Source organism: Lacerta agilis, chromosome 10 (assembly GCF_009819535.1).
Source record: "Lacerta agilis isolate rLacAgi1 chromosome 10, rLacAgi1.pri, whole genome shotgun sequence".
NCBI lineage: Eukaryota > Metazoa > Chordata > Lepidosauria > Squamata > Lacertidae > Lacerta > Lacerta agilis.
This window is the reverse complement of record NC_046321.1, coordinates 16,440,962-16,468,834: the sequence shown is the minus strand read 5'-3', so window position 1 is coordinate 16,468,834 and position 27,873 is coordinate 16,440,962. Positions and strand designations below refer to the sequence as shown.

Sequence of the window (27,873 nt, the reverse complement as noted above, 5' to 3'; positions counted from 1 at the left end):
GCTTGATGGGTATTGTCCTTTTAGTCATTCATGATCATATAGAAAGGTATGGATGGGAATGTGGCCTGGAAATATAGAAATTGGTTTGTGTTACATTTAATGGTGAAAGCTTTTCTTCCATGTTTTTGAACCAAGAGTAGAGAACCATTACCCCTTCCAGGTGGTTTTTTTTTTACACTTTTTTTTCTCAACACACCATGTGCACATATATCAAGGACAGTTTGACAATGTGAAGCTCTTACACTATACTGGTATATTGTAAATACATCTAAGCACATTTACTTGTGAATGTAAGTGTGGGTCCATTTTCAGCATTATTCAAGTATGACATGTAATGGGATTTTGTGGCATATTGTGTATGACAACCAAGAAAGACATGAAACAAAAATATAATGAAAACATCATATTTTAAAAAGAGGCCAAATGTCAAACACATATTACAAAAACAAAAGCAAAAGTTCAACAACTTCTGTACTGTCACAAATCTCTCTTGGGGATTTGAGAGTAGGACTTGCTTATTGAAATGCTAGTCATGTCAAGGAAATACATACCAGCAGTCCTGTAATATGGTTTCCTTCCTTTGCTTGCTTTCTCCATTTCTGAGGTCTTAAGGTCTTGGCTATTCAACCGTCAGCCCACGCCTGGCATGTAAACTACTGGGATCTAGAAACAAAAACTTCAGGTGGGGTGAAAATTTTGCCCATAGTTTCATTCATAAGGCAAAATGGCTTTCAAAAGTTGAGAGAAATTTCACATTGTATTAACACGTCTCTGAGTGGTTACTCCAGGCATCAGCAACCTCCAGCCCATGGGCTGGATGTGGCCCACGAAGGCTGTTTAACCACCCCACGAGCCGCCCGGTCCCCAAGCCGCCCACTTGGAAAGTCCCCTGCGTGTTGCGCTAAACTGGTGCAGCGCGGTGACTCGCCAAGTGGCGCAGGAAATGGCATCTGCGCATGCGCAGATGCCGAAAATCACTTCTGCACAGGCGTCTGGGCATGCGCAGAAACGATTTCCGGTGCCGGGGACATGCGCAGATGTGATTTCTGGCATCGCGCTGCGCATGTCCGGCCCACGGCTGGATAACCTTGCTGACGCCTGGGTTACTCTCTTCCCTGAAAACTAATAAAGATTGTATTATACAGCTGGTGCATCTATAAAGCCATCAGCATGTCTGGCAAAATAATATTGCAGGATAGAGAAGGAACTGGAAGGTGACAGTCATATTATTTCCTGTGTATGTGTAGACTTCCCAAAAGTGTCTGCTTTTAAACAATTGTGTCTAACAAAGCTAATGTGCACACTTAGCCATGTTTAACACTGGTAATTTCGTAACCTAAGCAAGGGAATTACTCCTTGTCCAGCGTTGTGAAGCTGAGGGAACTTGAAAGGTGTGGACAGAATGAATATTGCTAAGGCTAGAGTTTAAGCTTGTCTTAATAACACATATAGGTAGAAACATCATTCCTTTTAGCTCAGTACTGTCTACACTGGCCGGTAGTAGCCATCCAAGGTTTCAGGTGAAATTCTCAACCTGTAACCGCTCCCCATAATGCATTATGCCTCTTGAAATAGAACACATGGAGCTATTTTCACATCAAGCTGATAAATCTAATCATTGTCTGAATCAGCTATTTTAGAAGAAAGCTCTCTGTGTAGCCTTAGAAGAGCTTAAATGTCTTCAATAGGCAAAGTTGCAGGAACTCTTTGCTGGATACAGGAATGCCTGCCAAAGCCTGGCTTGGCAATATTGTTCTCCAGTTCCTTGACAACAATAGAAAAGAATCTCTGTTGATGACCATTATGTTCTCTAAGAAGGTGACATTCCTGCCTCTCCTGCAGAACTGCCCAGGTGTCTTTTAAGTTAAAAGAAAGGTGATTATGAGATGCTTCTCTTTAGCAGATAGTACTGACTGTTCCCATTTTGCAGCTAGGGTAAGTTATAGGTTAAGTCCATCCATTCGGCAAATGCCTTCCACTGTTCCAGGCTTTTCCCCCACCAGTGTAAACTTTTCCATGCTGCTAAGGCAGGGAGGGTGAGTTGTGAGCTCACACAGCTTGGTGAGCCTGTTTGGTCCATAGCCGCCCCACTTCCAAACACAACACAACTAGCAAGTTCCTTGGGAGGATGCAGCCAAAGAAGTTCCTGAGCCTCTCTGGCATTGTCCACATGCTCTGGCATGCAGCAGTTGTCTTTAGTGCCCAAGTAGCATGGTCCTCAAAATAGAGCATTTGCCTTTCTGGTCCAAAATAAGGACTTTGATGGGCCTTGTCACCGCAAGAGAAGAGCTGTGGTTCCCAGAGGAAGGAAGAGCAGGGCTAATGAGGCAGAAAACTCTGCCGCTCCTCCACAGTCCTGGGCGTTTTCCTGAAAAACAAAACAAGTATGTGGTCAGCAAGTAGAATATAGAGGGCAGCAAAAATTAAAGCCTAGCTTCATTTTAACTTGGGCCAGATGATTGAAACTTTTTTTGCAATGGGGATGGCCAAATCCACCTCCCAAAAACAATGGGTCCATTCATAGGACTGGCAGGATAAATTGTGTCCATACAGAATGGGTGTGCTCGTGAGTGCCTACCACACAGCAAGGAACCCAATGCACTTGGCTATATGTATAACGTGTGCACAGGCTTGCTGCATACATCACATCAAACACACACTGAAGGACAGGTGGGGGCACTGTGCCCTATGATTGTTTGCCCTACATAGGTAAACAAGTGAGGCAGCCTTGTGGTGGTTTAGAAATGAAGAATCTATGGACTGACATTTCAAAACCCAGCCTATTTTATTTAGGCCAGCACATTATCATGGCTACTGTGGGGCAGAACCTACTTTGTCAAATGCAACAATTCCTCAACCCGCCTTACCTCGGGATGGAATGCATGGCAGGTATCTGGTCGCCGCCTCAGCTTCTGGGAGCGCATCCTGTCACATTTCACTGATGCATTATGTGCAGTGCTGTTAAGGTTAATAGCAGTTTGGGGAAATTGTGAAAATCAGAAACAAACCCATTTATAGAGGAGCTGTGTTGTCCCAGAATTCCAGTTTACAAGATGTATTCCCATAAAGGTGCTCTTGATTATGAAGCTATCTGTACTGCAAGGCCTCTGCTCACATGAATTCCATGCACTCATTCTAGCATAAAGGGTGCTGTCACAGGCAGGACATTTCTCAAAATACTTATGCTACACCTGGTAAGTAGGTGGGCTCAATTAAGATCAGCTGGGATTTTTCAGCATAGTTTAATCGGAACACTGCTTAAATCCTATTGAAACTAGGGGGAGTTAATTGTCCCATTGATTTCAACATGATTTTAGCTGGAGTGGAGCCATCATGGGTAGCTGCAGAACCAAGCAGCAGCTTTCTAGGCTAGTGATCACACTTAATGAGCAAGCTCCACTCCAGGAGTAGTTAGCCAGGGGAAAGCCCTACTGGAAACAATGGGGCGTAAGTTAGTCAAAACCACCTTGAGCAAAATTAGGGCGACAGTCTACATATTTTTTCCAGCACTGTTGCTGTACAGCTAAAATTTGTCCACTGGAGGAGAAACGTGCTGTTATATTACCGTAAATGTGTCTTCATAGTTTCATGTGTATGCCTTTGAAAGAAGTCCTTCCTTGCAAGTTTTTAAAATAACCACTCTTTCCCCCACAAACACACACTCCGCTACCCCAATGCAAATCTCCTGTTGGTGTCCTGTGCATCTATGCCATGGTTCTGTTCCAGAACAAGAGTCCCTGCAACTGTAAAAAGCAAACACGTGCCCACATGGGAAGAAGTAGCTCCCGTAATAAGCAGTTTCACCATGGCATTTTGGAGATGCAATGCACAACATCTTTCTGTACCATTCACTGGCTTACAGCAAATAAGTCCATTGGTCTATCTCTATCTCAGTATTAAGCACACGGTCCACCATTGACCTAGGACTCCTCCCTTAATCAGGCTTCTATTTTGCAGATGCTAATGAAACTAACAGCATCTTCATCAACACAGAACTGTGCGGGGACATACTTCAGCGTGAAGACTATTTTCAGGTTCTAAAGAGAGTTTAAAAACTAAATAGCAAGTCTGATTTCTCTTTCCGTCTTATGTCTGGTACCCCTGTGATTTTTCTTTGCACCTCCTTTCCAGCAATTGAGGAGGCATCTAGAAAAATGCACACAATCAATCCATATAGCACTTACCAAACAACAGTACGCAATCGTAATTAGCAGCACATTAACTTGCCATTGCTTTTGCAATGCTTTCCATTAGAACGTATGCTAAATTCTTCCCACCCCAAAGAACTACTAAAGCAAATCCTCTGCATCAATTCACTGTTGGAAAAATGTAAACCACAAGAACTGTACAGCCCAGTACAACCTCTACCAGCAGAAAGATATATTTGACTTCTTTAGGTTGCAGTAGGACAGGTGGAAACTTGCTGCAGTCGCATACAGCATCCACAACCAGGAGCAGGAGATTGCTGTTGGTAATTTGCTGCACCACAAACATCCTGTAAGGGCGAGAAGATCCCCCCCACCCCAAGAGACTATGATCAGAACATAAGGTTATAGAATACTCCCCATGCCCCTTCCTCAGGGGTTTTTTTCCAACTGGAACTCAAGTTCCGGTCCCTCTCGGGTGGGTGCCATTGCCATTCTAAGATAACAAGGGAGGAGAGTTCCAACACTTCTTTTTCTAGAAAAACTTCCCTTCCCTTCCCTTCCCTTCCCTCCCCTCCCCTCCCCAAACAAGCACATGGTTCAAGCAATAGGAAACAGTAAGAATTAAAACAAATGGGAAGGGGGCAGAGGAAAATATATTTAGTTAATAAATGGGAATACTATTAGGGAATACTCAGAACTGAGTTGAAGACTGCCACTTTCAATTACACAAATACAATTTTATTGCATTGGAGGCAGAATGGTTGAGAAACTTGAGCTGTGGGTTATAAAGCAGGGATAAATCTTTGTGTACTGCGGATTAATCTTAATACTGTAGTGCAGCTCTAGTGTAAATGGATTGATATGATACTTGACTCTGGATGGGAATGTAGTATCTACATACAGTGTGTGTGTGTGTGTGTGTGTGTGTGTATCCATGCACAATTCAGAGGTTGTAGGTTTTTGAGTGTTCATCTTCAATGTACTCTGCATTACAAGCATAGTGCTCATGCATGGAAGGGCTTGCAGAAGAACTAATTATGTATGTATTGAAGCACATTGACTTAAGTACATCACAGTTATGTGTGCCAAAGCAGGATTGCAGATTCAGTGTGTGCTCAAGCCAGTGTAAATGTATGTACAGGACTGTCCTGTGTATTAAAGTGTATGTGTGGGGAGATCAACCCTATACAGCTATGGGAACCACATTCAAAGAATGACTATAAAGTCCCATGTGTCCTGACTTCCATGCAAGTGGCCCAATACTGAGGGATCGGCTGGTGACGTGGACAGATTCTGCTCACATGACACTGAGGCTACAACTCCATTCTGTGTCTGCTCCCTTCTCTAGCCATGAATACGGTGCAGTATTTGGACTGTGAGCTTGAACTCTCATTTATTGTATATGTGTCATTTTCATAGTTACTATTAATTATTTTCTGACAACATAAAATAAAAGTGTTCATGTTCAACTAATATGGAAAATGCATCCTAAGCATGCCTACAGCCAGAAAGACCAATAGTCCTTTACTGCCCTCTGCTGGGGGACTATGAGTGGTGTGTACTTAGCTAAAAGCTAAAAGTTCCATCTTAATATTTAGCACCTGAGTTTTAGTTCTTAGATCACCTCCTGTCGGCTTGTGGAGGCTTTATTCAAATGGCCATCTCTGCAAACAGAATCCTGCCAGCTGTACCCAGCTGGGTACCACGTCTGAGCTAATGGAATCATTTAAAAGCAGTTTGCATAGGTAAGCTAGTTTCATTAAAAATAATAATAATAATAATAATAATAATAATAATAATAATAATAATAATATACATGATTCATGGGCATAATCTTAGGGCTGGTCCAAATGTTACATTTGAGTGATAAGCTTTTCCTTCAGCAACACTCCCTACAGAAGAACATCTAGACAGTGGTTCTCAAACTCCACCCCCACCCCCCGTCCACTTGAAATTTGCTGAGGGTCTTGGGGTACCACTTAATGATATTTCTACCTGCTGTAGCAGTTGTAATTCCACAGAATTCAATTTGTAATACAATAAAATACAATATTAAGAAAATAAAGGAAGTGATAACAATGCAATTAAAAATTGACACAAAACTAAATGCAAAGAATGTATGATTTCCCCTCTTCAGCCACAAATTCACAGACACCTTGAGAACCACTTGTGGTCCATAGACCACACTTCAGGAACCCCTGATCTGGAAGCTTCCTACTTGGTTCAACCACCCAAGTGAATGAAGGATCTAACTCCCAGCACCATCATTCCCATGTGAATAATGGTGTTAGTGTGGGATGCTGAAGATGCATGCAATAAGAAGCTTTTAGATACTAGAGCTGTGAACATTACATGAAAATACTAATGTATGAATTATTCCTTAGCTTCCTTACAATAATCATGCAAGGTAGATCAGTTAGGGGGGAGAGGGGAGAGAGAGAGAGAGAGAGAGAGAGAGAGAGAGAGAGAGAGAGAGAGAGAACAAACAATTTTCTGGAGATCACTTGCTGAGTCATGGCTGAGCTAAGAAATTGTCCCATGCACTTTAACCATTATGGTTATACCAACCATCATAAGAATTGCTTCAGAAGCTATCTGATATTAGTAGGTACACAGGAGAGACGTGTTGCTAAGAGCAAGGTTGTGCTTATTTGCACAAGACAGTATTCAAATCTAATTAGCTCCTAGTATGGTGTACCTGCAACCAATGCCCTGACAGAAGGGCTTTTTTTCAGCTGGAACTCACCAGAACTCAGTTTCAGCACTGCTCAGGTGGGTACCATTGCCATTATAACAGAACAAGGGAGGAATTCATAGTGAGTTCCGGCACCTCTTTTCCTAGAAAAATAACACTGCTTAACAGTATAGATGAGAGAGAGGAGAGAAAGGATAATGCCTAAGGCAGGGCTGACAATTCTCAAACTCACTATAGCCAGACTTGAGTCTGTTTGTTTGTTTTTGGAACCAGCATCAAATGCTCAGATTTTCTGGTGCCACTATTCAGTGTTTAGGCACACTGAGTTGTTTAATGTTGGCAAAGTAGAGTTCTTACAGGTAAACATGCCTCTCATCCCTTGCATGCAGTTTAGGATGAGTGATGTAAGTTCTCTAAATGAGGGACAATCACACATGGGAAAACACTCAATGGAAAGCTTTGTGTGAAAAGAATATTGCCTTGAAAAGAAATGGATGTTGAACAGAATTAACATATTTGTGGGGCCTCATGGATATGAATTATTTGGAACAGGGATGTTCTACACTGAAGCAAATGCCCTAACCTATAAAGGAAAAAAATGAGCATGTCCAGTTTTGCCTGTCTTTCTGAAGGGAATTCACAGAACCACAGAATTGTAGAGTTGGGAAGGACCAAAGGGTCATCTAGTCCAACCCCCTGCAATGCAGGAATCTCAGCTACAGCACCCATGACAGATGACCATCTAACCTCTGCTTAAAAATCTCTGAGGAAGGAGAGTTCACTACCTTCCAAAGGAGTCCATTCTACTGTCAAACAGCTCTTACTGTCAGAAAGTTCTTCCTGATATTTAGATGAAATCTCTTGTAATTTGAATCTGTTGGTTTGGGTCCTACCCTCCAGAGCAGGAGAAAAAAAGTTTGCTCCAACTTCCAACATTCCTTTAGATATCTGAAGATGGCTATAATCTCTCCTCACAGACTCCTTTTCCCCAGGCTAAACATACCCAGTTCCCTCAACAGTTCCTCATAAGGCCTGGTTTCCAGTGAAGGGTGTGGCTAAGGAGAGTTCTGAGGACCAAACAGAGAGACTTGGGCAAAATGTGGTTCTGGGTCTGAGGTCCTCCACCTGTGCATTAGGCAAAGAGTGTGTTCAAGGTAGATCTTGGTCACTGGCAGGTTCGTGCAGAAGGAAGTGGTCTGTGGGGGACCTGGGTCCTAAGCAATCGTCACTACTATTGTTACTAACGAACACTTGAATTGAGGTTGGAATAGTTCATAGTTGCAGGCAATTCAGAAGAAACTGTGGAAAATAAGAGGCATTGCAAGGATAACAAGAGGCAGTTAGTTTGCTTGGAGATCAGACTAACCAGGGACAATTGAGAGGCACAGGTAGGAGAAAAGGAAGAAAGAGAGCACATTTCTTACTTCTGACAGTCTCCGCATTCAATAATCCCATTGGTCTCTTTGATGGCAGGTTCATATACAAACACTGGGTATTCTGTGTCACATGGCTGTAGCATGTCGTGCTTCTTGTGCTTGTGAGCTGAGATGGGGAAAGAGAGGCTGAGTGAGAAAATTGGGTGAAGGAAACAAATGAGGTGTGGAAAAAAAGAAGCGGAAAGATGTTGACCCAAAAACGAAGATTACTGGCAGCCACTAGGTGGTGTGAGAGACCCAGTGTATGAGGATGCCCTAGAAGCATGAATATGGCCACCCTTCAGCCAATGGTGGGATTATGTAGCTATCAGTTTGAAAGGCTGTTTACTGCTAGAAAGTCAAAACACACAAACAAATGGGAAACCACTTGCAGTTAGTTTATGGTTAGAATCAAACCAGCTGGCCAAGACATTACTAGGTGGCTCATACGGGAGAAACAGGAAGACTTTACTAACGACAGTGACTGCATGAAATATAGTGGGCTGGGCTGGGCTGGTACAGCTCCAATCTTTAGTAATCTGCAGCTAATTATATAAGAAGGAAGCTTTGCTAGAAAGAAAGTCCACTACCCAGCTCCCACTAGCCAACATAGGAAATGACTACTTGCAGTGGAACGATCTACATTTTGGGGACCCTGAAGCTTGAACTGTTATGGGGGCCCTTCGGCATCAGCAACAAAGTCTGAGTAACCACTGTTATCTTCTTCAATGGGGTTGTTCCATGACAGATCACCAAACATTTACAACACCTGTGCTACTGACTTTCAGACTTTGGAATTTTTGAAATATATACAAATAATAATAATCACTTTTGAAGTTTTGGGAAAGCCGAAATCCAAAACATTTAATATAGTTTTAAAAATTTATGTTATTAACTGAGTATACAAAACTATCTTAATTGTGTTGCATGTCAACATTTTTAACATTTAGGTGCATTATTTATTTATTTTAAAGAAAAACCAGGTGTCATTGTGACATTTTGAAGGACAATGGTGTTCAGACTTGAGGATAGCTGAGATAATGCATGGATATGTTTCCACGGAGAAAAATAATAATCACCTGCCAAATAGGGAGTGGGTGAACTGGTTGGTCATCAATAACAGCAGAAGTTTGCATTTGAGAATACTAACAGTGGGGCTGCTGTTCTTCACAAAAAAGTGCCATAAATGCTGTTGGACATTTGCATCACACTGTCCTGAGGGAGGAAAGCTCTGCTGGCATTTATTCTCTTGTGTGATGACAACAACTCAGAGACGCAAAGATATTGCAAATGCCACACAAACATTTATAGAGTCTGTGCCACTCATTGGGAGTTGAAACAGTGACAAATATCCGAAAACCACACCCTTTTCTGGTTTGTTTTTAATCTATCCATTTTTATCTCCCTGCCCTTCAAGGAGCTCAGGATCCTCTTAATCATCACAACTCCCTTTTCAGGTAGGTAAAACCTGTGAACTCTTGGAATTGGAATCAAGCAGGTGGTTGAGCCTGCATATAAAGGTGGTGTCTCCCCTTCACATTAACACCCCAGCTCAGTCAGCTTGATATTTACAGTCTTTATTACATATGTACAAGAAACAGCTACAGCTCAGGATTATGCGTCCAAACCCATTGAGTCAGATTCGGGGAGAGGCTTCCTTCAATTCCCGTGCCAACAAAGTAGGTGTGGGAATGGCGCGAGCCGTCTTTGATCCTTACGTTTCATTTCCCATTTCCCTCCTTGTCTGTGCTGATTTGAAAGCCCCCTCCCTTCCAGAGTCTGAGCTCCCTTCCCAAGCCTCTGGGCAGTTGAAGGGCTCTGCAGCATCCTTGAGCCCCTGCTCCGCCTCTTCTGTCACTTGCTCCTCTGAATTCTCCCTGACACTGTCCAACATTCTAACCACACTGGCTCTCTCACAAATCTGTGACTGCAGCTTTTGTGAAAATTGCAGTGCTCTAATCTGGATACAAATCTTGCAACACCATTGCACATAAAGGAAGACTTATGTTGCCCATCTGTCAAGCACCAGTGAAGCGAGGAGAAAGGGACTCGCCTTTCCTTGTTACTTCCTGCTGGGAAGTGAGTATCAGAGTTCCCATTGCTTTGTCACAATGGTACCTGTCCTTCCTGAGGGGTTTGCAAGTGACTGAATCTCTGCTTCAGTGCAACCATCACTGACAATCTGATTCCTCCCATTGCTTTTCTTTGCCTGTAATGTTGTTCACCAAGTTTCCCTCAACATAACTATGCAGCAGATTCCCTGTTCTAATCTTTCAACTATGAAGGAAGCAGCAGGCTATCTTAGCACAACCTCCCTCAACTGGGATTAAAACAGAAATAAATTTATGCCAGATGGTGCAATGAGTATTGTAAACAACACCTATTTGTTTTCCTGGGTCTTATTAAGTTTCCATGCTGTATAGCAAGGATTTGTCCAGTCCTGCATATGTCACCCTGGTGTTTTGCATTACACCTCTGCCCTAAATTGGTTGTCTTGTCCAAGGTCATCTAGATAAGATTCAAACCTGGAACCCCTCAACTCACTAACTCCCTAAAAACGAATAAAGGCAGCTGATTAGACAGCTTATTTACAATGTGACAAAATGTAGGTGGACAGGAGTCTTAACCACAGTGCAACCCTGATTGGGTGAGCCAGATTTAGCATCTGTATAGATAGACCCCCTATTTGGCACTCAATATATTTTCTAGGTTTCTCTTCTAGTGCAGTGCACCTTACTAAAACCTAGAAATTACCCAACCTGGAAAACATGTGGCCTATCCAGGATGCAAAACTGTGAGTTACAGCCGTGAAGTTACATGTCCACAAGCAGCTCACTTTACACATCCAAACTTTGACTCTCCCTCTCCTCAAGGTAGAACTGCATTAGTGTCATGTATGGAAGGGAAAATCTACAGCATGCTCTCCATCTTTTTCATTCACAAATAACATCTTTTTCATTCACAAATAGCATTTGCTCTTGAAGCCACAGAGATTCATTCTGTTCAAACTCTCTTTTGTCTCTCTGTTAAACCACACTTTAACTGGATCGGAAGTGTATTTCCTCATACCCCAAACAGTTCCTTGGACACAGAGCAATAACAGCAATAAACTGAGCCCGAGGAGAGGGAACAAATTCAGTCAGCTACGACAGGGCAGAACACAGCGAAGCCACTGCTACATTTGGGGAAGGGCACTCCCCCCCCCATCCCCCAGTTTCATTCCACAGATGAGCATGAATTAACACCTGAGCACCATCAGCAAAAGGGAGCAAAATGTCACTCCCATCCTGATATTTGCAATCCCATTGATTCGGAAAAATAACAACAGAGATATGTTTTAAATTACTGGCGTTTCACTGTCAGCAGGGCAGCCCAAAGATATTTTTTTCTAGCTCAAGCAGCCATACACGTGACCAGAGATCGGCACCTCTACACCATTTTATGATATTGCAAAGGGCCTTGAGTTTCTGTAACTCTGATTTTCTAAGTCATATATTATTAAATATACAAGACCACTGAGTGGTTTACATAAAACTGTATGAAATCTCTGTCACAGATTGCTAGATGTTACGGCACATGCACAGGACAGCTGCTCCCCAGCAGGGGCTGGCGCCTATTGGGATAGGCAGGCCATAAGGCATGGATGCCCAACAGTAGGAGGAGCCAGAGCTGATGATAGGCAGAACTAATTCTAGTTTAACCCCAATCCTCCTCCATAGAAGGGCAACAGTGGCACTTAGAAGGAAGAACCCGGGAGGCAGGGCCAGCCCCAGGACTGGTTGTAAGAAAGAGGGCAGTTGGGAACTGGTTGTGGTTGGTAGGGCAGTGCCCTATTTGCCCTAATAGATCAGCGCCCACTGCCTTCAGAAGCAATCTGTGCTCCCTTTTCTGTCTTCCAGTCCCACTAGAGATGCCCTCATGGGTGGGGTAGGTTGGGGAAATAACCAAACCCCCAAATATTACTCTCCACCAGTTACTCCTATGCCACTGTCCTGTTTTCCCAATTCCTCTGAGGCTTATAATCCACCAGCAGGAGTCTGGAGGATTGGAGCCTCTTAGCCCCACCATCCACCCAACCCCATCCATTTATTTATTTATTTGAATATATATACCACCGTCTCAGGGCAGTTCATCGCTACCTACCTGCAGCCCATGAGCACGCAGCCAGTTTAACAATTTCTTCTCCACAGGAGCTTTAGCAACTGCTGATGCTTGGAATTTGGGAAGGAAATAATACCTCTTGCCAGGATATCATAGAGAAGGTTTTTTCTCTCCTTGCCTAAGGGTAGGCTGGTGCTCAGCTGACCTGGGAAGTACCCTCACATGCTACAGCTCATATGTGTTGAAGCTTTAGTGACATATTGGAACATGGGAAGTTGCCTTGCACTTAAACTACTGGACTATCTAGCTCAGTATTGTCTACACTGATTGGCAGCAGCTCCTCAGGGATTCAGGCAGCTTTTTTCAGCCCTGCCTGGGAATTGAGGATTGAACTTGGTGTCTTCTTCATGCAAAGCAGATGCTACACCACTGAGCTAAGGCCCATCCCCTGTTGTTGGGTTTACTGGTAGCTAGTCATTATGACAAATGGTGTGAACTATGCAAAGAGTTTTAATATTTATCTTGGTTAGGTATATCTTATTGACATAAGGGCAGCTCCCATATTTCTTATTTCTATAGACAAGCCATTTATCAGCCAGCCTTTGTCTGAATGGTGGAGGGGGAATAAAAGGCTAGAGCTGCTTATTTAGCCAACCTGTAATCATATCTGCTTCTCTAACATAAATAAATTATGAGAAAGCTGAATGAACTTATTTATTGAAGTTGCTCTAGTGATCAGAACCAGACTATCCGCAGTTGTCTGAATAATACAGTTTTGCTGGATTTCCAGTTGAGTGATTACCACCTGTCCTCAATTCTGCAAACAGGCTGAAGTTTTTTTCTGATAGATTTTTGCCCACCTCTAGCTAATTATCTCTACTTGCATTTTGTACCTACTGAGAATGCAAGACTGTTCTCTCATGTTTCTTTCTGAGCTCCATATTTGACCTGGATCCTCTGATTATTATGGATCATTTTAGAGCAACCATAATACATGGGAGCTCTGGTTGGAACTCAACTAAGGTTGCCTCCCTTCCTGCATGATGCAACCACCACAATGTCTTTTCTCTTGCAAGAGTTGCACCTCCCTAGTCCACGCTTCCTCGTTTCTTAATCACCCCACTTTTGTTGGGGTTACTGGTAGCAATGCTAATTATCATGCAAACACTTAGGCCTGGCCTGATTCAATTACCACTCCTGAACAACTGAACAGAGGAAAGAACTCCTTGAAGTTCTTACTCTACCTCTAGACCTTGGGATATCAAGCATTATTTGAGACATCAGGCACCAACTCCAGAAGCAGGCCTAGTATGACAGATAGCAAGATCAGATTGTAGATTAAAAGCGCCATAGGAAGGCCTATGCATTTGTATAATGTGTAAATATATTGAGAATGAAATGGGGGAGGGAGGTAGAATAGAAAATGGAATGCTGATAAACCTTGCAGCTTTTCAAATACTAATTTGTTCCTTTATAATGGACCAAGCTTGTTGTAAAATATCATTAATATTGAAGGGCAAGACTTGCAAATATCAATATAAGATTCACTTTAGCAGCGTACAACGGAATTCTCCACCCATTGCCTATTGCCCAGTAAGAACTGCTGCCTTGCAATCTTAGTTCATTCCAATAAGGCTTGTATGGGTGAACCCGCATGCTTTGCACAAGCTGCTGTTGTTTGCACATATTGGCACATCCCTAGAGCTACTGCACATCTTTATATTGAAGGTTATAGCTGGACCAGCAAGCGCAGAAACTTGCAATGAAGTATGCCAATCACACAGTGAGTGGTAGCACAATAATTAAACAAGCAGTGATATCTCTGTTTTCAACTAGGCAGTCGCAGCTAATTCCTGAACAGCTGTGAAGTGGGAAAGAAATTGCCCCCCGATTTCTGGGTAAATCTGCTATGGGTGTTCTCCCATTTCCAGAAAATGGAAATCTTTTTGCTGTACTATAATGATTCTACTTACCATGATGGAAAACAGACTTGGCTATATAGGTCGCATGTGATGCAGATGAATCCATGATGATGATCACAAGATGGTGGTAGAATTCCATGGTGAAGACAAATGAATAGGAAGAATGGGAAATGAAGAAAGAAAGAGGAAGAATGACATGGTGGTGAAATGAAAAAATAATTGTTCACAATACAAGTAGTAACAATGAGCGTGAGACTACTCCTTAAAATTCACCTGCCATTACAGTTAACTAAACTGCTGTTTCATGAGAAATATGTTTTATTGTCTTATTTCCTTCTTTCCTTCACATAAGCTTATGTGAAGTGAATGTGATATACTTAAAAATACTAGAATATTTGACACTGAAAGCTTTGGCCTGCACACTCCTAAATGTTTAAGAGCAGGCAATGCTTTCAGAAACAAGTACAATATTGGAAGTACACCCTGGACTAGAGAGAGACAGCTATTCTATCTGGTTAAAATATATGTAAGCAACATAATGTATTTAATCAGCATATTACTGTTGCCAAACCCTAGCAGGCTTTGTAAGTAACATTTGCTGTATGAGATTGTGCTTTTGAAATGGTTTCTGCCATTTATTAGGTTTAAATGGAATATATTAAGAATTAATTATATTTAGAAAGTTCTTTCTTTCTTTCTTTCTTTCTTTCTTTCTTTCTTTCTTTCTTTCTTTCTTTCTTTCTTTTATAAACGACTGCCTGTGTTTTTCTACTTTTAGCTTACATTGCTGATATGTTTCAAAAATTATCTCCAAGATACAGAGGACTGGAATGGACAGAATAAAGTTTTGTAAAGCGACACTTGCTCAGAGCGCATGTGATCCACAGACCACAAGTTACCCACACTGCTGTTTTAGACACTGTACCACAGGCTTTTAGGGGTCTTAACAATGGCATCCTTTCTGCACGTTCCAAGCAAAGTGCAAGTAGATGAAAGAACTGGCCTACTGCTTCAGAAAATAGTTGTCAGTAGTCCACCCACCCACCTCATGGGATACCCTAACACAGACCACATATATGAGCTGACACAGTTGACAGTGTTATTAAACCTTGCCAGTATATTCCAGGGTGTCTGAATAAAGGTGAAATGGAAGCTGGCGAATAGATTCTCAGTGCCAACAGGGTGACAATGTCTCTGGATTGTGCTAAATTGCATTCATATGTGTGGCTCCTTCATCCAAGCCCAGTGGCTGCAAAATTTGTACGCTGTGAGCTGGCTGCATTCCCGCATACTCACCATCTGCCAAATTGTCTGTGTGCCAGAAGCCAGATATGTTGAACTCCAGAAAGAATCTATCAAAAGAGGGGGGGGGGAGAGAGAAAAGGATGTATTTTACGCTAGCCTGGAAGGGCAAAGGTGTTATGCAGGCAGACAGTCCCTGTGATTTGCTCTACTCTGAGCTTTTAGGCTGTAGGAGCAGCCTAGAACTTGCCTTGCAGTTCACACCTGAGCCAGTTACTTTAAATCCTCCTTTGTTACTTTTCAGAATGGATAATTGTGCCTTAATCCTAAAATAAATTACTAGCAATTCCTGTGGCAAGGCTGTCATTAACACTGTGCTCCTTGTGGCTGGGAGGGAAATATACTCGGTCACCTTGAAAGCCATCTGCTCGGCAACGGTGGATCGCTGGTATTCAGTGCCCAGCGACAGCTGTGGACAGAGCCGTCTCATCCATAGAAGCCGGTGGCGCGGTGCGCCAGGGCGCTGGGCGCCCCAGGGGCGCCCCCGTGAGCCCGCCGGCATACCGGGCTCCTCCTCCCCAACCCGCCCCCGCCCCCACCCCCACGGGCAGGCGAGCACTCGCGCGCCGGCGGGCGGGTTGTAAGCCGCCCGCCCTCGCCTCCCAGAGCCCCAGCTGGAGCGCTGGAGTGGCGCGGGGCTTTGCGCGACCTTCCAGCACTCCAGCTGGGGCTCTGGGAGGCGAGGGCGGCCGGCTCGCGCTCCCGCGCGCAGCCGGCCGCCCGCCCGATGCAGCGCGAGCTGCCCAGCAGCGCCGCGCCGTCCAGCTGCGCGCGGAGCGCGAGCTGCGCGGGAGCGCGAGCCGGCCGCCCTCGCCTCCCATCCCGGAAGCGCTGGAAGGGCGCGCAGAGCCCCGCGCCGCTCCAGCGCCACGCCCCTCACCCCCCGCTCGCCCACCCCCTCCCAAGGGGCGGCAAGCGCGGGAGGGAGGCGGCGGAGAGGCGGCATGGCGGGGGCGCCGGAGGGATAGCCGCGCCAGGGCGGCAGATCCCCTTAAGACGGCTCTGGCTGTGGAGGGTGCCTAGCAAGTTAATCTCTATGAAGTATCTTGGAATATGGCCCGTGTCTCAAGTTCAAAGCTGTTTGAATCTAACACTTCAGTCTCTGCCTAGTATAATCATTGATCTCCACTGTACTACCAAGGAGGCACTGCTGGGAGTCCCTTCATTGAGTACTTTCTAAGGTGAGGGGCACAATGCACAGTAAAGCCTTCTTGGTGGTAGCTTCCCATTTATCCAACTCCTTCCCACTGCATGTTTGGTTGTCTTCCACTTTCTGTTTATTCATATGGCAACTTAAAACATTATCTATTATTACAGGCCTACAAAACATAGCAGTGGAAGCTTTGTTTGTTAAGCTCTACTGTGCTGCTGACTTTTAAATGTTGTTTACTGGTATTTTATGCTTATATTTTTGATCAGTTTATTTTTAATAGCTATTTGCTGGGTGTGTTTATTTATTTATTTATTTATTTATTTATTTATTTATTTATTTATTAATGTGCTGATAGCCATTCCAAGTTCTACACGAGGGGGAGCATGGTATCTACAATGCATGTTGGAAAGCTGCTTGTTCTCTATATATTTGGACGCCTCTTACTGTATCATAACCAAATTTAGCATGATCAAAGGCCAGGTTTTAACCTATGTTTGTATGCAGTTGGGCCTCATTTTGAATCAAGATGGAAAACCAAACCTTTCAAAGGTGCACTGTGTTAACCACTGATCACAAAATGACGACAGTTTTTTGGGTTTCTGAGAACTTCCAAGCAATGCTGGGTATGAGACTGTTAGTAAAAAATATATTAATAATAAAATATAAAACGTACTCATCAATCTGCCTTTCTTCCTGAAGCCCCACCTCCCACAATGTGTCACCTTGGCGGAGATGGCAAGTTAGGTCTACTCCATTAACATATTTTCCTCATAGGAACAGTATTATCGCTCCTCTATGTTTTCAACAGAGCAAATTATTCAAGTTCATTAGATACTTGTTGATTTACATCCATGTAGATACTCACAGATACTTTGTTGATTTACATCCACGTAGTAGAACATAAAAGTGTTAATGTTAGTGACATTGGTTCACTAACACACAAAACTCTTCTCCAGGGAAAAATGCATCATTTCTGGCCTGTGCCTGCCTTCTTCTGTTTATGATATCAGAGTTCCTGCTCCCCAGTGCAGCTTACAGCCTTAATGAGCAGGTTTGCATATTATGGACTTCCACTTAAAATCAGGAACTCTGGACCCCTTTACTGGCCCTGTTATATATGTTGTATTGCTACGATTATGTACAAATCGGTTCCCCATGTTTTTGCAACTGGAAGGTGGAAATAATTAAACTGCCAATTGATAATGCTGCTGAAAGCCTCTTGGGTACCACAGGAACGAAGGCACGACAGAAATGCCTCTGCTTCATACGATGGCAGGATTTTTCCTCTTAGAGCTCTAATGCACTAATCCCATGTGTATGATGCTTGCAAAACACATGGCTTGTATGCACAAGCCATTCTCCTTCTTCATGTAGTCTTTATCTCAAACTGGGGAATTTTCAAGGTCAGCACAAGCAGCAGACTCCACCCAAGAAAAAGATGCAGAAACATGGTAGCATCATCTGTGGTGTGCGTATGTGTCTGTTTCCTGTGCTTCTTGTATTTGTGCTACAAAGCATTGAACCAGAAGTGAAGGAGGCTCACAAGCAGATATTCTCTTACTAAAATAGGGCCCAGATGTTTTATTAAACAGGCCCAGTGGCACAATTTTGTCTCTGTTAATGTGACTCATCTGACACTTCCATCCTATGAACTGAAATCTCCCTTTTACCTGATTATTCCATTGTGATGCACTGGCTTTGGTACTCATTGCTACAACAGGGGTGGGAGTTAAAGACATTTCTACAACGCAAATCTTTATTGGATTTACTGACATTGTCTCCCCAAAATAATTGCTGGGAACTCTGTAAAAGACTCCTAACCTTTCAAAGAATTATAGTTCCTTAGGGAGAGGGAATGACTATTAAAACAAGTTTGTGGCTACAGACACACTAACCCATTTGCTGCACAAAAATGTAGTTTTTCTCAGTCTGGAATCGTTCGTGCTTATGCTCAACATGTTGCTTTCAACACCTAGGATAGCTCAGTCAGTAGAGCATGAGACGCTTAATCTCAGGGTTGTGGGGTCAGGCCCCATGTTAGGCAAAAGATTCCAGCATTGTAGGGGGTTGGACTAAACGATCCTTGTGGTTCCTTTCAACCCTACAGTTCTATGATTCTAGATTGATTTAATTTCCTGCTGGCCACAAGGGTAGATGTGGTTACTTGGTACACATCTGAAAACCCTCCATGCCCTTTCCTCCCTGCATATGTACCAGATGAATGAAGAAGCAGTGATTGCAATTTTGGTGTACACCCACTCACAAATCATTGGAAATATGTGCATACACATACATGCACACACCACCATCTGTTTTCAAATGGACAAACTGTGGAGTAATGCAGAATCAATATGCAAGGAACTTTTATTTTCTGAATGAAACTGGTTTCTCAATAAGTGCTTTTCAGGGGCCAGAAGTATGCAATACATGGTCCATATTGTGTGCAGACTCCATAGAAAAAACAAGTACTCATTCTGCATTGATTTTAGAACAGAATGTTGTTTGTAAGTAGCTTGCCTGTAGAAACAGGTGTGTCCTAAGCTTCATGGACTTGGAAATCCATCGATGTGTCTCAATTCTACATTTTGGAATAACAGGACTATCTATATAGTGACTGCAACTTCTCCAGCTTGTGCTTCTAAAAGTTTGAATATTTTCTTGTTTATTTGCTATTATAGTCACATACCAGAATTTTAAAAATGCTTGTACCAGTAACATCAAGCCCCACCAATTTCAATTTCCTCATACCTATTAATGAACACAAGCATTAGTTGATTAATGCACTGATGTAAATGTGCTAAAGTTTGTAGTTATAGTTTCTACTTCTAATGACAGTATTTCCCTCCAGAACTCCAAAATGTTTGTACTCACATGAGGAAGTCAGTTATCAGCCACTTTACTGCTCCCAATAAGGCATAAACTGGCTGTTGAAAAAGAAGAAAGCCAAAGAAGAGGAGTATTTTACAGAGCCCACAATTCCAGAAGCCAATCTACAAATTAGGAGGCAGACTCTAAGAAAAAGCAATATGCATACAAGTCAGCCTACTACCAAAAATAATTCTGAACCTCATCTTTGGAAAGGTCGGGAAGCTTATCGGGAATTCACATGAGTCTTTGAAGACATAATTACTTAACTGGCTCTCTTCAACCATAATAGCCTAAATAGCTCATAGAAAGAAAGAGCTAAAGCTATTTGTGCAACTAAAACTTTAGAAAACATTTTTGTTCTAATGGTGGGAAATAAATTGTGTTTCCACTTCAAACTGTAAGCAAAAGCAAAACACCACACAGACCTTGTTAGTAGGAGTGCCTAATGCAATAAGGCCTCTAGCATATAAACTGGTAGGTGCTACACAATGCAGAACAATTTTAATATCAGGGGATTTCTAGTCCTCATGATCATGCTGAAAATGTGGATAGTCTCATCTGAAGGATTTAGGCAAATCTGCTTTGGAGCAAAGGTATTATTTTTCTTTTGTGGGAATATGACATACGAGGTATATTTGTATATCTTAATTCTATTATCATTCTCAACTACAGTGTTGTATGAACTCAAAGCTATATCTGAGTAGAAACCTAATAAGGTCAAAGGTTCAGTCTGTATTTTTTGTTCTCTCTATTAGTACTTTATTCTTATGACAACAATGGTGACGTTTCCAGGGATTACTTTTTTCTTTCATTCTGTCAGGCGAGCTAGTTTCCAAACAGAAGGGAGAGGGAACCTGTGGCCCTCCAGATATTGGACTAGAGAAGACATGGGATTTTAGCTGTTATATTTCCAGTTTCTTCTCATGACCATCACGCCAACTTTTTTTTTTTTACTTTTTTTAAATGTCTGCTCATCTCCAGCTCTCCTCACAATTTGTTTATTTATATGATTTATGAGTTAATTTCCATGCTTTTGTACATGCTCAAAGCAACATTCAAAACATTTCTTAAAGCACCTCATTAAAGTTATATAAACAAACAGACATGATAGAGTGAGATTCATAAAACGATGAATGAATTAATGATGAAAGCTATTGGACTGATATCCTTGTCTTTTGACAAAAAGGTACCAAAATGTAATTTTTAAAGAAACGACGAGTTACTCAACCGAATTAGGTATGCCTCATTTGCATAGTTTTATTGTAAAAGCCCAATTTGAATGTTTTGGTTTTAGAATTTGGAGGGTTTTCTGCAGCATTTTAAGATCCCTTTGCCCAAGTGCTTGTCAGGTGGAGTGGCAAGATCAGAAGAGCAAGGATGAGCTAGATAAACCTTAGCAGGAACCAAGGTCAAGCATTTTGCTGCTATAACCAGACACAAGTCTCTCCAGGAAACTTTAATAAGTAGCAGGACCCCTCCAGATGGGTGGGTTTTTTGGGGGGGGGGCTATATCTTGTACTATGCCATTGACACAGTAATACTGCATTAGTGGTGGGTTTATACTGGACCATCTACACATCATTCTGCTTCATTACTTGTTCTCTAATGCTTCCCCAGTGTTACCAAACATTACTGCTATCTGGGGGAGCACTCTTGCACTATAGTGCAGCAAAAGTGAGACACCCCAGAACATTTGTATTATAAAAAAAATTACAGAATTTTAATAGGAAACTATGGGACATGGACCAACAGGGAATGAAGCAGTATGTCCATCCCAAAACTTTTACCACAAACAGTATTGTAAGTGGGATCGTGCATATCACCACCCCAATACAATGAGGAGCAGAAATAATTCTGGATGCACAATAAAAAGGATGTCTGAAGAAGCCTTTAGGCTTTGCCATAGGATCAATTCTGACCTTTTGATGTTTAAGAAAGGCTTGCCGATCTACTGGGTTTCTTAGTTTTACTTGCTGGTGACAAGCTAAACCACTGCCTACCATATTCAAGGTGCCAGGTTCAGGACCTGTGGTGAGCTTATATTGTTTTTACTCACAGTTGAAAAAGCACTACATTTTCACATATCCACCCATCTCTCCTTCAAAGGACAAGTCTAAATCTCCTAAAAGACTAGATCTAACATGGGTGATAAAAGCCTTTTGATTTGCAGTACCAGTCCAACTCTAATTAGTGAGTGTCTTCCTATTTAGTTAATACAAATTTAATTATGTAATGCCAGATACAACTACTTAGTTAATCCAACTCTAACAAACAAATCCTATTCTGATCAATTAAAGGTGCCACAACCTGAAACTTTTCTGGCACAGAACTAGTAGACAGCAACGATTTCACATAGCCAAAATTGGCCCCAGAGTGCTCCAATGCAGGATTAATTTGGAGTTCATTTTGATTACTGGTGAAAGATGCAGCAGGCATAAATTGAGATGGGGAAAAGAAGAAAAGGAAGGAAAGTTCAGCAACTTTCCATCCCTAGAATGCATTGTCTCTAGTATCTTCCATCTTTTCCAAATTAATACACATGTACTGCTATTTGGTCAATACATGTAGCATGAAACAGATCCCAGGATCAATTGCAGAATGATGAGTCAATTTTACCTGTGCCTTTCCCCATTGAATTTTGGAATTGTTTTGCTTGGTCTGCTGACGCCAGCTAAATTCATGTGTGATACAGAGTGGAAATTACTTTGGGAAAGGAAAATTGGAGACGGCTAATTGGCTGCAGGATCAGAAATATATTCTCACTGTGCAAGTGCCACATTTTTCTGAGCACACAGGCTGTAGGTGAAGGACAAAAAGTGGCCACTGGGAATCTACTGTTTCCCTGTGGTGTCCAGCTCTTTTGTGAAACCTTGAGTGTCCCTTCTCACAGAATGGCAGCACACTCGACTTGGATGTTTAAAAAAATGACCACCAAAAGGATTTTAATTATCATCTTTGTTGTGACACTAGCAAAAAGATATTAGTGAAAAACTGGGAAATCTCCTATCTTGTAATAAACAATTAAAATCCATTTCCCAGTCTGCCTTCACTGGTGTCATCAGATGAGTGATGTAATTGTGTCCAGCCCCCACAATCAGAGTACGAGGGAAGAGGACATGAGGGCAGACGTGCCTTGGCTTCTTCTTCTGTCCTTGCATAGTCCTCAAATAAGAGCACAGGAAAAGCAATCAGGCTTGTAGCAAAGACGAGGGTGATAAGCACGATTCTGCCCTCAGTGTAATCAGCAGTGGAAGCAAAGGCACTTCTGCCCTCTCTCCTGCACCTATGCCTGGCAATGATGGTGAGGCATGGGGTGGCCTCACCCTGGAGCAGAATGACTTAAAGAATTGGACCAATGCTGTTCTAAAATATTTTTTTCCGTGTTTTATGTATTATGTAGAAACGCTTACAGATACTTACACTGAGAAGAGGGCGCGCACCACTATGGTGGTGGTGGGGCATTTTACACATGGCTTGGTAATCATACATTTTCACCCTGTAAAAAACAAAAACTGACAAGTGGGCCCATGTGTTCAATACACCAGCTTAGCCCAAGAGTCCCCCAGTCTGCCTAGCCCACTACTGTGCACTCTGATTGTACAGTGGTGCAATGGAACACTGTGGTGCCAGAAGCGGTTTAGTCATGCTGGCCACATGACTTGGAAACACCGGCTCCTTCGGCCTGAAGCGAGAGGAGCGCCACAGTCCATAGTCGCCTTTGACTGGACTTAACTGTCCAGGAGTCCTTTACCTTTTTAAATTCTGATTGAAGGTGACTTTCAAAGGTCTAGCAGTAGTTTTGCCCAGGTCTGCTATGTGAGATTTTTAGTGGACATGCCAGGAACTGCACCTGAGATTTTCTGCATGCAAAACGTGTGCTCTGTCACATGCCCTTTGCTCAACATAGCTGCAGACACATTCATTTGTCCTGCATGAATTCTAGTCTGGATCTGTCTTTACACAGGGAACAGCCATATATCCTCATCCTAATAATTTAGTTTAGTTTGTGCTTAGCACTGGATGTTTCACAACAAGATCTACTCCCATACAGTGTTTGATTGACTATGTGGTATCTGACGAAGAAACTTCTTACTGATGTCACAATATGCCCCTACCCTATGAAAACTTTGTATGTGATTTACTCAAGTTACCTCAGCTGCTATTTTTACTCACGCCAAGGTCCTGAAAGTTGGTTCTGACAACTAGAAACATCATAGCAACTATTCCCAGCCAGCTGCAAAGCCCAACAGCTGCATTTCTTCCCCATGGCCAGGTTCAAACTGGACAGGTTAGTGCTCTTCCAGACACATCTGGCTGGGCTCTCAGATTTCTTTATGCCACTTGTGTCTGACTCTGCATCCCTCTGTATGCTACATCAGCAACGTGGGAACTGCTTTGTAACACATGGACATAGGAAATTTCTTTACACCATGTCAGATCATTTTGCTCATTATTGTCTACACTGACTGGCAACAGCTCTCCAGAGTTTTACACATAAGTTTTCACCAGAGAAGCCAGGGGTTTAACATAGAACCTTTGCATATGAAACATGTGCTCTACCGATGAGCTGCAGATAATGTTTGAAAGCCTATGTCCTGTACTATGCTGTACAGGAAACACTGGATGGGAATAGCAAAAACAGTTAGCTTTGCTCATATGGTTCTGGGCTCCCATGCTGTTCTGGTAACATGTAAGGGCCTCCAAGTCAGGAACATAAATGGCCTAGATGAAGCCACATGAAACTGTATTGCTTCACAGTAATGTAATGTTACTTCTGACATTTAAAAAAAGATACGGTATGTGCCTGTATTTTTGTGTATTTGTTTGCCATCTTTCAACATTTTGTATTCGTTCACGTTTTGCACAAACTGTGTGACAGTGGATATAATCAGGAATGATTCCTGTTACTGCAGCAATGCTTTTTTTGGCTGCTGCAATCATAGAATTGGTACTGGCTGCACCCATTATTATGCAGTTCACACATTACATTTGCCTATGTGAGCATGTACCTGGAGATGCTTGAGTCTTTCTATGGATAACAAATGTGAACAAGTCCTAACAACTGAGGTAATATTCCACACCCCACTGTCTTCATTCTCTTTTTTAATGTTTAGCTGTGATAATTCTCAATGGGGATAAGACATTTTGCTTCAACCAGGCTCTTCTCTGAAAGGAAATCAATACAGAAGAGATAGTAATACTTACTGTTTGAACATTCCCATGTTTATAAGCTGGGTCATAACAGAGCCATCCACTTCTCCCAAAAATCTGCTGGTCTGCAAGCACAGGGCGATAAAGAGATTAAAAAGCAGAAACTACAGATAAACCTCCTCAGCTTTTTATCAGTCCAGCTAATCCATCCCCACTACGAGTTTGAAATACTTAATATTGCCACTATCATAAAACAAGCGCTTTAAGCAGGTGGTGCTTTGCTATGTCCTCAGACTGTTTAGCAAAGCGGGGTTTAGAGAAGTGTGTGGCGCCATGGTCAATAAAAATGAAATGCAAATCTTAGCCATGCACTCACCAGGTGGCCTTAGACAAGTCACCATTTCTCAGCCTATAAACTATGGGGATAGTAATACAGTGGTACCTCTAGTTACAAACTTAATTCATTCCGGAGGTCCGTTCTTAACCTGAAACTGTTCATAACTAGAGGTTTGCTGTCTCTAATGGGGCCTCTTGCTACCACAGCGCCGCTGGCACACAATTTCCCTTCTCATCCTGGGGCAAAGTTCTCAACTTGAGGTAACTCTTCCAGGTTAGCGGAGTTTGTAACCTTTAGTGTTTGTAACCTGAGGCGTTTGTAACTCGAGGTACCACTGTACAGGCGTATTATATGGTATGTTGTTGTAAGAATGAAGCAGTGCCTACTATCCATGAAGACAGTGGGATCCGAAGAGATCTTGGTGAGATCTCGCTGGAAGCTGCCACTGCTGTTTCTCTGCCACTGGCAGTAGTGGCAGGGTGAGCAGGGTGTCTGCAATGAGTGCCACCTCTTGGACTTCTGCCGCCTTAGGCAGCTGCCTCAACCCACCTCATGGGTGAGACAGCCCTGGCTGGAATGTAGCCTATTGTGCCAGAGTCACTTTCATTGCTCCACCCACTATTACCTCTAGGCCTGTCCAATGCTGGCATGCAGCCTCTAGAAAGTTGACCATGAGGTAATGTGGCCTAGTTTAAAAGACAGGGTGAACTCCCATTGCTTGGTCCCAGCTCCTGCCAACCTAGCAGTTCGAAAGCACGTCAAAGTGCAAGTAGATAAATAGGTACTGTTCTGGCGGGAAGGTAAACAGCGTTTCCGTGCACTGCTCTGGTTCGCCAAAAGTGGCTTAGTCATGCTGACCACATGACCTGGAAACTGTATGCTGGCTCCCTCGGCCAATAAAGCGAGATGGGCGCCGCAACTCCAGAGTTGTCCGCAACTGGACCTAATGGTCAGGGGTCCCTTTACCTTTACCTAAATATAATTATCTTCGGGGATTCACAAATTTGCACAAAGTCTAAAAAGTGATTAGTGCACGTATTCACTGTTCTTTTGGGGGGAAACCTGAAGTCCCCTTGCTTATGCCTTAACAAAAGAAATCCAATTTGCTCCTCCCCGCCCCCCAGCTCTATAAACAGGCCTCTGCTTTATAAGCAAGCACAGAAAACTTCTTACCTGTTTGGAGGCTTTAGAAACGAGTATGAATCCATTATTATCAATGAGAAAGCAGTTCAGATTCTGAAGAGAAAAAAAGACGAGGAAGGAATTTCAGCTATAGAGAAGATAATATTGCCTAGTATGAAGGCTCCTGCCTTACCCTGTGAGCTGCTAGGATTCTGCTCCCACAGTTCTAGTGGTCTTCTGTAAGGCATTACCGTTAACTCTGGCTCCGGTTTGCTCCCACCACTGGCTTTTGAATCCATGCACACACAATGTTACCCACAACAGAGAGCTAACCGCTTAGAGATTTCTAAATTTAATTTTATTGTTTTACAATCAAGCAGTATATAAATTTTGTTAAATAAATAAAACAGATAAATCCTGTAGTTTCCTGAGAAATACGACTGTTTGATGTGTTTCCCCATAGACTGCCATTAATCTGAAACTTAAGCCACATTCATTTTGCAATTAAGCTGAGCTGTGTACACTTGAGACATCTATTATTATTATTTATTAAATCTGCATATCGCCATATACCCATAGATCTCAGGGCAGATAGCAACATAAAATCACAATATAAAAAGCAGAAAATACGTAACAAAAACTAAAAGCAACCCAATAATCTCCCCCTATTGCGCACGCACAGATGACAGTTTCATGAATAGGAGCTTGGGGAAGTGCTATAGGGGCAGGTCTTCACATTGGGTGAAGACATCCCTCTCCCCTCTCTGGTGTGTACAACCATCAGCAAATGTGACTTGACATGCAGTGTGTGTGTGTGGGGGGGTGTCCTTGCTGTTTTTTAAGCTGCTAATGTGTACATCACCTAAGACTCTCTGGAGTTTTGTTATTTCTGTGCTTGCTTACAAGTTTCCTGAATTTGATATCAGAGCACTGGTGGTACTTTTGCACTACTACTGTAGGCTTACACTCCATACTGTTTCCCCCCAAAAAGTAAAGCATATTTGGTGGCTCATGTCAGGCTATCCCAGAATCTTGTTCCATTTGGCTTCATAGAGCTCATGCAGTTCTGTCTAGACTCCGTAGCATTCTTTGTAGCGTCTTTGGGGCAAACACAGCGGTGTACAAGTTCAGTAATTCATTAAAAAAGCAACTGCAGGCTAGAGAAATGAAGTAGATGTTTTTCTGGAACTCTCTAGCTTTCTCCATAATCCAGCGCATGTTTGCAATTTGGTCTCAGGTTCCTCTGCCCCTTCGAAATCCAGCTTGCACTTCTGGGAGTTCTTGGTCCACATACTGCTTAAGCCTGAATGAACACTATATTCACATCCTTATCTTCATAATTAGTCATAGCTGTGGTTCTCACAATGTTTTCATAACAATTAATTAAACCTAATGACACTCCCAATACACAATTGATATTTGGGAATAACATGGGGTACTGCATTTGTGTAAGCTTTCTAAATGGATTCTAGAATTATTATGAAAGTCAAAGTTGTTTCAGTCCACATAAAACCCTCAAGAGGTTTTTACCATATGCCATTTTTCAGATGTATTTTTAAGGCTTCTTGCCTTGAGTGCTGGTCTGTAACTGAGGAAACAAGAGGTTCAGATCCTTGTTTAGCTATGAAGTTTGCTAGGTAACCCTGGGCCAGTCCCCCC

General features: G+C 42.6%; 1 protein-coding gene across 1 annotated transcript in view; it reads right to left on the bottom strand.

Moving 5' to 3' along the window:
- Positions 1-2,090: 2,090 nt before the first annotated feature.
- The window catches only part of CACNA2D4 (calcium voltage-gated channel auxiliary subunit alpha2delta 4), a 172,816-nt gene continuing 147,033 nt past the window's right edge, over positions 2,091-27,873 (bottom strand). The window contains exons 31-40 of the mRNA XM_033162586.1: positions 26,266-26,328; positions 24,810-24,880; positions 23,025-23,100; positions 19,608-19,660; positions 15,578-15,633; positions 14,333-14,353; positions 8,268-8,385; positions 4,383-4,495; positions 2,868-2,950; positions 2,091-2,368 (exon numbers count right to left, since the gene is read on the bottom strand). Of these exons, the coding sequence (XP_033018477.1) occupies positions 2,273-2,368; positions 2,868-2,950; positions 4,383-4,495; positions 8,268-8,385; positions 14,333-14,353; positions 15,578-15,633; positions 19,608-19,660; positions 23,025-23,100; positions 24,810-24,880; positions 26,266-26,328 (750 nt within the window). The 3' untranslated portion in view covers positions 2,091-2,272. The remainder of the gene's footprint in view (positions 2,369-2,867; positions 2,951-4,382; positions 4,496-8,267; positions 8,386-14,332; positions 14,354-15,577; positions 15,634-19,607; positions 19,661-23,024; positions 23,101-24,809; positions 24,881-26,265; positions 26,329-27,873) is intronic.